General features: G+C 36.9%; 1 protein-coding gene across 1 annotated transcript; it reads left to right on the top strand.

Moving 5' to 3' along the window:
* The first annotated feature begins 252 nt into the window (after positions 1–252).
* LOC111694958 (DNA replication licensing factor mcm7) lies at positions 253–10223 on the top strand. The gene is made up of 14 exons (XM_023464046.1): positions 253–451; positions 1011–1107; positions 1324–1415; positions 2584–2764; positions 3619–3825; positions 4058–4146; positions 4301–4603; positions 4741–4909; positions 5003–5059; positions 7359–7421; positions 7615–7805; positions 9009–9215; positions 9540–9824; positions 9960–10223. The coding sequence occupies exons 1-14, from the start codon at positions 321–323 to the stop codon at positions 10072–10074; spliced, it is 2187 nt and encodes a 728-aa protein (XP_023319814.1). The 5' UTR covers positions 253–320; the 3' UTR covers positions 10075–10223.
* Positions 10224–10731: the final 508 nt, after the last annotated feature.

Here is a 10731-nt window from a genome sequence, read left to right as displayed (position 1 = left end):
TTTCCATGAAAAAAAATATTTATGAAATATATATGAGAACAAAGTTGTTGGGTTGACACCTTGATTTTTTCATTTTTTTATGTCCTACTCGCTTAAGGCAACTCAACTTTCCAAACCAAATAATTCCACTTTCATTAAAAGAATTCCCGCCAAAACCTGATACTGAGTGTTTTGTTTTCTGTTGTTACATCAATTCAAGCCAATCCAATTCCACAAAAGAAGTGAATGGTTTGCTTTGCAGAGCGCCGCATGATTTACATCATAAGCATTTTTTTCGATTCGTGCTTAAATGTTCTCAATGTTTTATTTCAGTGGATATAATGGCCAAGAAAACTGACTACAATGCCATTAAGGCTAAACTGAAGGAGTTTCTGACTAGTTTCACAAGGACGGACGAGAACGGCCGGAAACAGTTTCCTTACGCCGAACAGATAACTAACATCGCACACAGGTTGAAAAATAATTGAGATTTATTAACCCCCTTGTAATATCTTTGTTAACGATATTTGGACCTCATATGCAACACATGGATATAAATTGGTCATGTGGCCGCAGCCCCCGGCCCCTAGCCTGTCCTAGCCGTGGCGCCCGGCCCCCTAGCCTGTCCTAGCCGCACGGTAGCGCTCGGCCTCCTTGCCTGTGCAAGCCGCAGCGCTCGGTCCAGAAATTGTCTAAACCTAACCTAACGCTAAAATATTTAGAAGTAAATAATAAATTTGCTGAAAATTAGTGGTCATGTAATAAATTGATGTGTCCAAAAATTGTTTGCTTGGACGGACACCCCCCTTCTCTTGTAATAATTTTCAGATTCTAAAATTGTAACATATGCTTAAGGCCTGTTCTAGCCGTGGCACTCGCCCCGTAGCCAATCGTAGCCGCAGCGCTAGACCTAAAAGTTGTTAATTTTCTAGTGAACGATTTGCCTTTACCCTTGGATTAGTAAATTCTGCCTCTAATTGTTTCGACCTATTCTTTAAGTGCCATGTTTAAATTCCAATACATAAATTTAGAGAGCAGAACAGTCTTGTGCTTGACCTAGACGATGTTGCAGAGTTTGACCAAGATCTAGCCGAAGCAGTTCGTGGAAACACCCGTAGATATGTTTCGGTAGGAATAGCTGGTTTAAAATTATTTCTTAATAAGTTAATATCAAAAAATTGCAGAGGATCGTTTGAACAGAGTTGCATTTTTTATTATTTAATGAAAAAACATACAGGCGTCAAAGAAGCAGCTTGTTGCAGCCCCCCCCCCCCCCGTGAGTTTATAGTTAAAATGGTCCCATAGTTCTCCGGTGTATATTCCAATTGATGGTTTTCTATTTAGCTGGTTGAAGACGTGATAGACACCCTGATCCCTGAATACAAGGAGAGAGAACCAGCTGCCAAGGATGTTCTTGATGTTTACATTAATCATCGGTAGGCTCTCCATCGGCATAGTCGTGGGGTGTAAAATGTTGTCTCCTAGCATTACGCATCTCAAAATAATTATTATGTCAAATTTTTGTTGTTTTACATAAAGAAAACTCGAAGTGGGTTACGCATAAACCTGCTAATTTAAGTTACGATTTTGAAACTGATTATTTTTGACTTTTTCATAAAAATGATTCGCGCAATTCTGCTGCAGGACAGCCATGTAAGAAGTGTCATACTTAAACAGTTTTACAAACAGGGATATATTTTATCATCCAAATTGTTGATCATATAAAGGTTTTGAATCGGACAGTAAGGTGGTCTATATTACATTTATTTGAAATCTTAATATTGTGAGTTGGTAATAGACGGGTATTGTCAATCCGTACAACTTTTAGAAAAACGTTTTCTGTAATATTAAAATTGTCATGCGAAAATGACTTTGTCTTGTCTTTAAGGCGGGAAAAATAAATAAATGTCACTTATAAAATAAATTTGTTTTACAAAATATGCCGAAAGGGGTATCTAAAGATGCGTGAGAATCCGCTGATTACTGCCCATTTTATTTTCGTATCGATATCTTAAATTGTTTAATCAAGGGCCGAAAAAAACTGTTGTTTTTTTTGGCTTAATTTTTGTCTCAATATCAGTTTTTGGGCAACACTATGCTTATTTTTTTAACGGATTTTGATTATTTTAAGGTTTCTGAATTCAGTGTTTCAACACGGATCTTTTGATGTATTTTGAAGATTTTTTTCCCGCTTGCGTTTGTGAATTTTTCGACTTTAACCGTTTTCCGCAAGGCAATTTTTATTTAAAAAAAAACCCCGTTCCTAAATGTTGCTTTTAAATCTAAATCTCTTCCAATTCCGAAAGACACGGTGCAATTGGTAAAATCGACCCCATTGGACACGCTTTTCTTTACATGGAGGGTCACTTGAGAGTACGCCGACAGTCCCTTAGAGTTAGTATAGACAAAACTTTGAAAATATTGGTCTAAATTTTAAAATTGATATTTCTACCCTAATCAAAATTCATTCAGAGCATTAAAATAGTTACATTGTTCTTCTTGTAAATGTTTAATTCCAGATAATCTTTCTTTGATATCTGTTTCTTTCTTGGTTACAAATATTGAAATAAATCTAAATAAAGTTGTAAAATTGTAAATGTCAAGGAAACTAATGACCGCGAACATTCGTGGTGAGGAACCAGCACACACTCGAGGAGGAAACAACGATATCCCTCCCTCACTACTCAGGAGGTTCGAGGTCCTCATCAAACCCCAATCCTCGGACAAGGTTGTCCACATCAGGGATATCAAGGCCGAGTATATCGGGAAACTTGTCACACTCAAGGTAGAAATGCTTACATAAACATTACTTGCTGAAGTGCCCGGCGTTGCCTGTGGAATTCATAACCCCTGGACCCATTTCCTCAAATTTTTTATTGCGGAAATCGATTGAGCCACGGGAAAGTTCTTGTCTTGGTTTTAAGATTCTATGTTGAGTGGGTCGACTTCTATACCCTGGGCAACGCTGGGTTCCCAAACTAGTTTAAATATAAAGTTGTTATCTCTGTTTGTCTGTCTGTTTCCTTGTCCGATCATAACTCAAGAACACCTGGACCGATTTGTCTAAAATTTGATCGGGGAACTTGGGAGACCCACGGTAATTGTCTTAGTTTGGTTTGAGATTCTGAGTTGAGTGGGTCGACTTTTTAGCGAAAATTTAGTTTCCCGGTAAAATCGACCAAGTGTGGGTAAACGATGGGATTAACTATCAGAGCACCGCAGGGTTCCCAAGCTAGTATTATATAATTGGGCGAAGAGCTATATTACATATGGTTTTGATATTCGTAATCTTTAGAAGTCAGAAGAGTAGTTTTTGTATATATTTATTATTAACACCACACTTCAAACTCTGATTTTCTACTCCACATATCAGTGTAATTTCAATTTCGTAGGCCTTAGATATTTCAAAATTTTAAATTGAATAATAGTAATTTTGAAATGGCATTTGTCTACACCATCAGGTTAAAAAGGTATAGGGATTAAAAAATATGAGTTTGTGGCAAGGACTCCAATTCAATTCTTTTCTAAAATTGCTTAAATTTGTCAAAGTTTACACCATCAGATTGAAAAGAAAAAGGGATTAATAAGTTTGGGTTCGAGGCAAGGACTCAATCTTACATAACGTTTTTTACAATTCAGGGAATCGTGACGAGATGTACCGAGGTCAAACCTATGATGCAGGTTGCTACCTATACTTGTGACAAGTGTGGAGTAGAAACGTATCAAACCATCAACGGAACCTCCTTCATGCCCCTGCTCAGCTGCCCGGGAGAGGACTGCAGGGTCAACAGGTCGGGCGGCAGACTGACCCTCATGTGTCGCGGAAGCAAGTTTACCAAGTTCCAGGTAAGAATTATTTTAATTCTTGTAATTCTTGAAATAATGGGCAAGTTTTTACTTCTTGTAATTGTTAACTCCTTGCTATTGTTTACTCCTTGCAATTGCTTACGCCTTCTAATTGTTTTCTCCTATTACTAATCCCTTGTAATTGTCTACTCCTTGCAATTATTTACTTCTGCTATCTGTCCGCTTCTGTTAATTGTTAACTCCTAGTATTTAATTCCTTGTTAATGTTAAGGAGCTGAAGATTCAGGAGCATAGTGACGTAGTTCCAACTGGACATATTCCTCGCAGTGTTACTATTTTCTGCAGGGGCGAGGTCACTAGGTAATAATAATATCATAAAAAGGGCCAATAGAAACGGAAATGTATCTTAAACCCTTTTTTAAATCGTGATTCTTTTGATTATTTTAACTTAAATTGCCACAAAACAATTTGTGAATTAAATTGAATATTTATCAGTAATAATATTTTAATTCAGAGCCTGTGTCCCTGGAGATCACGTGACAGTATCTGGTATCTATCTACCCTTGAAGAAGGAAGGATTCCAGGCAATGATGGGAGGACTCGTCTCAGAAACCTTCATCGACGCTCACAAGATCGTCAAGATCAACAAGACGGACGACGATGCTGTGGATGAGGAGGAGTTGAGCCAGGAGGAGCTCAAGTCCTTGGCTGGAGAGGATTTCTATGAGAAGCTGGCTGCTTCAATTGCTCCAGAGATCTACGGGCACGAGGACGTCAAGAAAGCCTTGTTGCTCCTCTTGGTCGGGGGAGTTGATAAGTAAGTTTACTTTTCCAACCCATGCATAGATATCTAATGCAACGCCGTAGAATTCATTTATTTTAATTTAGAGAAGAGATGAAATTTGGAGGAATCTACGTTTTTATGTTCTCAAACTATTTAAATTTTTATTTTAGAAACCCTGCTGGAATGAAGATTCGTGGAAATATCAACGTCCTACTGATGGGAGACCCTGGAGTAGCTAAGTCCCAATTGCTTGGTTATATAGATCGTCTAGCTCCAAGGTCCCAGTATACCACAGGCAGAGGTAGCTCGGGAGTCGGTCTAACCGCTGCTGTTGTCAAGGTATTGTATTATACATATATATATATATATATATATATATAAAAGTAAAACGTTGAAAATAACTTTTCTTTTATTCTTGACTTAATCGTTTAGGATCCTTTAACTGGTGAGATGACTCTTGAAGGAGGAGCACTGGTTCTTGCTGATCAGGTTGGTTTAAACACAACTTTTAATCCTAATCTGTAGTTGATGTTGTTGTAGCCACTGAACTAATCTGTAGTTGATGTTGTAGCCACTGAACACGCAAATAATTAAGTTTTTTGGGATGAGGTTCGCGTACCAGTCTCTTGGACCCATGCTTCATCGAACCTTCTCAATTATTAATAATGACATCATCCTGGCAGGTTTGAGAATTAGCAGGTTTGCATGTTTGTCATTCAACATAATGACCTCCGACAACGTCTTTTTACCATCATCTGTCGGAATGCTGGGAGCAAGCAAGATGTTTATTGCTCGAACTAGTAACTAGTGACACTACTCACTATGGCCCGGATCTCCTCGACTAATATGTTGTCAGGATAGGAGCCAGAAGCGAATATTGTAAAACTGGAGCTGAGATGATATAAATGATTGAACAGTTGGTTATGGGTGTTTGGATAGTCCACGTTCTTATTAGTTGACTAGACCAGACACTCATAATTAATTGTTTTTTAAAATCAACATACCAGAAGCACATACCACTACCAGACCAGTCGGATCTACACAGACCAGAAACCAAAGCCAAATCTTTCAGAACTCGATGGAACCAGAGTTTTTAATTATCCTAAAATATAATACTGTTGGGAAAAAAATCTTAACTTGAGATTTTACCTTTAATAGCAAGCTTTTCTGTTGCAATTTATTATTCCTTCAAAGCGAAACCTTAACCAAAAAAAACTAATTTTTTCTCAGGATTCATTACTAAAAATAACATTGTGTAAAATACAGAACCGCAGAGGCAGAAAATCAGCATGGAAGATTTTCTATCAAAAATGTTAATGTTACTCCAATAATCGCGGGATGCTTAACCCTATCTGGCCGGGGGGGGGAGGGGGGTAAATTGACCCACCCACCCCGATCGTTTTTTTGTGATCTCTCAAAAAGTGCTTGAGTTAGGAAGCTTAAATTTTCTGGCTTTTATAACAACACATGCCCCTGACTTGAGGCTTAAAGCTTGGCTTTTATACCTACTGCCTGAGTCCTCAGATATACTGCCTCTATGCTTTATTCTACTTAAATCAGACTAAATTAATATTCATATCTACTTTCAGTCATTGGATTTCAGCATTTTAAAGAACTTTGGAAAGCCTATAAAAAAAGCGCTCAACTAGATTTCGCAATACAATTTTGGATTTTTAAATATTTGCAATTATTTGCAGATTATTAAAGTAGCTCAAGGGATTTCCGTAAACGTTACAAATGTTAAAGATTTGTATCACTTAAAGAAAATATAGGGAGGAGGTTAATTTGCCTCCCCCCCCCCCCTCCCAGGTAGCCAGTCTGTAAACCAGATTTCAGGCTAAATAGGGTTAATATTTTTAATATATACTTAACTCTTATCAACGATTCTACCAGGTAAGCAGACCCAGAAATTGATGAAGAACCTAGAACTAGGACTTTAAAGAGTAATTTGCAGACTGAAAACTATCCAGTCGACTGCAGACTGAAAACTATCCAGTCGACTGCAGAGTGCAAGTTTAGTGCAGAGTTCTTTATCATCTGACTAGATTTTACACTCTGCAGTCCGCTAGATTTATCATCAACAAGCAGATGTAAATTTTGAAATTCTTATTTTGTTTTTGATGAATTATTTTTCCAGAAAACAAGTGAATACGAACTTGAAATATCCAGTCAACGCAATTCTAAATATATAATTACTATAACTAGCTTGGAAACCTGGCGCTGCCAAGGTGTCTTAAAGTTACTTCCGCCGTTTACCCGCACTTAGACAATTTTACCGGGAAACTAAACTTTTGCTATTTAAGTCGACCCATCCAACTTAAAATCTGAACACCAAGCTAAAAACATTCCGCATGACTCCCGATTTCTCCAATCAAAATTTGAGACAAATCGGCCCACGAGTTCCTGAGTTATGATCGGACAAACATACAGACAGAGATTACAACCTTATAGATGCCATTAACCGTGAAAGTGCCCACAAAACAGTCGTGAGTTTCTTAGATTCTTCAATTTATTATTAATAATTATTTATTCTATTTATTTTGTGTATGAAGGGCAAAAATTTACATAGTCGAAAGTCGAGAGGTTTTGCGGTATTTCTAACAAAGTAAATATGTTTATGGTATTAACTGTATTCGAGAGGTATTGCAGTTTTTTGTAAAAAGTGAATTTGTCTAGGGTATTTGCTGTATTCGAGAGGTATTGCAATTTTTGTAAAACGTGTATTTGTCTAGGGTATTTGCTGTAATCGAGAGGTATTGCAATTTTTGTAAAAAGTGAATATGTTTAGGGTATCTGCTGTATTGACGAGTTCGATAAAATGGACGAAGGTGACAGAACTGCTATTCACGAGGTAATAACAAGTCAAGTTGGCTCAAATATTAGAAGTTGTAAAACCTTTAATTGGCAATAAAATGTTATAATTCCTATTCTACATTCATCATATTCATCATATATGAAATCTTAAATTGATATCTCTTCATGGTTCACCCAATTAGTTGATGCATTTAGTACAAAGAATAATTTAACAACAAGACTTTCCGTAGGTAATGGAACAGCAGACTATTTCTATCGCAAAGGCCGGTATCTTGACAAGCCTGAACGCCAGGGTATCCATCCTAGCCGCAGCTAATCCTGCTTATGGACGGTATAACAGTAAGAGAAGTATCTCCGACAATATTAATCTCCCAGCTGCTCTTCTTTCAAGATTTGATCTTCTCTGGCTCATAGCTGACAAGTAAGCAACTTTTAAACAGGGCGCACCAAACTAATATTAATGTAGATTTTAGGGTTTCATTTATCAGATAAAAAACTAATTTGAAAGGAATTCTGACTCGGTAAGGTGTTAATTTTGTGAATTTCTCCATTGCTCCATATAAGCAAGAAATGCTCAAATCACTGTTAAGGGTACCGTTGTAAATCTGGCATTGCCATCTTTGCATGGAGGGTCACTTGAAATCACGCTTACTGATGTCCCTTTAAGAATAATTTAAACGGAAAAGAATATTGATGAGCTAGATGGATTTGCCTCATTGTTTACAGGACTTGCGTACAGGCGCGCAACTAGTCATTTTGTGGGGGGGGGGTCTAAGAGGGAAATTTTCTTCCCCCCCCTAAACATTTCTTGGGGGGGCAAGAAAAATCTGTATTACACTCAAACAATAAAAAAAAAACTTACCCACCGGATATGCAGTAAGTCAGACGTGTTATCTGATATGAAATAAAAAAAATCTATTCTGGTTATTGCTTAATTTAAATCACAATAATAATTAATTTACAATTTTCATATATATATTCATTATTCATCCATAAATCAAATATGTACATTGTACTCAAACCATGACAAGAAAGGCCTTACATTACAAAATCATGATTTTACATGACATTTTTTTATATTACACATCACACAATATTTGCGGTGAACATTTAGGATTAATTTAATAGTTGTACTACAGTATATCGATTGAACAATAAGCTTAATAAACTAACGTTCAATTATTATTTTGCGATCAGAGCTCTTAAATTTGCTTAGGGTCAGGATTCATGAATCGCTAAATTGCAAAACAGGGTGGACTTCTTGGCTCTTCCCCCCCCCCCCCCCCCCTACAGGCTTGCTTACGTATTGAAATTAAATTAACCCTAAGCACTGGTTTCCTTAAAATTCAGTGTATTCTGTACATGGGGTGCTTTTAAGATATCTGATTCAATATTCGTTTTGGATCAACTTTGCCTAGTCTAATCGCGAGGTGTCTTAACTTAATTGTCAAAAACCTGGGGTTTCCACAAAAAATACTTCCTTTTCGTTTTCTGAACAATATACTCCACTTATTCTTGGACAAAATTAATCTTTTCCGTGACAATATGCTAAACATATGGCTTCACAAAATAAACTTGCGTTCTCACGATCTTGAATAAATCTTCAAATTGTAAATTTTGCTAGATCTGATCGAGAGAATGATCTTCGTCTGGCGAAGCACATCACCTACGTTCACCAACACAACACCAATCCTCCCCAGCAGTATGCGCCCCTGGATATGAAGATTATGCGCAGATATATCGCGCTCTGTAAGAAGCAGACGCCCGTCATCCCTGCCGCGCTCTCAGATTTTATTGTCGGCGCGTACTGTCAGATGCGTCAAGAAGCAAGGTAAGGAGATTGAGGCATATTCATACTTTCAATATTAATTCCGTAAATGTATTTGTTCAATATTGAATATGGAATTAAGATAAGGAATTCATTTAAATCAGTATTTGCACTAGGCTTATTATTTCATATTTATCACTACGTAAAATTTATACTTCATTTAAATTAATATGGCAAATTAGAATTAGGCCTCTCAAATTCAGGACAGGAATTAGTGGGTTTAAAAAATCTATAAAATTCATATAAAATATTGTTAGTAAAAAAAAGAAATTTTACACCTGATGCAATTTTTTTATAAAGTCTCAAATTTTTTGACCAATTTTTTAGGCAAGACAAGGCGGAGAATAACTCTCGTAACAGTACCTTCACCTCCGCCCGTACTCTTCTCGCAATCCTACGCCTTGCCACCGCCCTCGCCAGGCTTAGGATCGTCAACACCGTGGAAAAGGACGACGTTAAGGAGGCGATGAGACTGATGGAGATGTGCAAGGACAGCTTGAAGGACAAGGGAACTGGTAGGACGGTGACCAAGATAGTGGACCAGGTTTACAACACAATCAGAAATATGAGGGATGGACAGACCACTCTCAAGGTTCAGGATGTCAGAGACAGGTATTTTCGAATATTCGAATTTTTTTTTCTTAGTAATGTTTAAACAGAAGTTGCTAGGATAGCCCCCCCCCCAAAAAAAAAAAATAGATAATTTTTTTAAAGCTTGGAAAATTCCATAACTGAATATTTCTCCAGGTGTACTGCGAAGGGGTTCAAGCAGGCTGACGTAGACAAGTGTTTGGAGGATTACGAGGAGCTTGATATCTGGCAGCTCAACCAGGCCAGAACCAAGCTCACCTTTGTTCAATAAATCTTCAAAACCAAGTTCTTAAACCTTCGACTTTCACTCCGAGTACAGAAATCTGCCAAACTTTTATCAGATCAGAAAATAGTACAAATTATTTTAAACATGTTTGTACTTCTGCATTTTACTAATATACATATATCTGGAAAGTATTATGTTCAGAATATTTAATATATTTTTCAACAAAAATACATTCTTATCACTTAAATTGGGCGCAAATTAGTTGTTCTACAAAAATAAAATTGTGATTAAATGGAAGTTATTACTGTCCCCGCCCCCACTCCAAAAAAAAATTTCTACCCAACTGAATTTTTTATTTTTTATGCTTTAAAGAACAAATCGATTTTCAACTCCATAACTTTTAAAACTTGTTTAGATTATATTTTAGAACCATAGATAAAGATAGACAGCCAACTCAGCTCACGACACCTTGATCCTAAGAGGAACTGGGGATCACACAGTACAAATATTTTCAAACGATTTGCAAAAGTTTGTTTAAACTTCGGTTTTGGCAAATATTTAGTAGGCATTTTGCCGGCGTACACGTCAATACTTAATGATCTCAGAGATAGATATTATTTAAACAAAATAGAAGAAAGTAAACACAGAAAGCACTGGAGAAAAAAACATTTTTTTGAGAAAACGTACACAAGCAACCTTAGT

Source organism: Eurytemora carolleeae, unplaced genomic scaffold, assembly GCF_000591075.1.
Source record: "Eurytemora carolleeae unplaced genomic scaffold, Eaff_2.0 scaffold66, whole genome shotgun sequence".
NCBI lineage: Eukaryota > Metazoa > Arthropoda > Copepoda > Calanoida > Temoridae > Eurytemora > Eurytemora carolleeae.
This window is presented reverse-complemented; position numbering and strand designations above follow the sequence as displayed.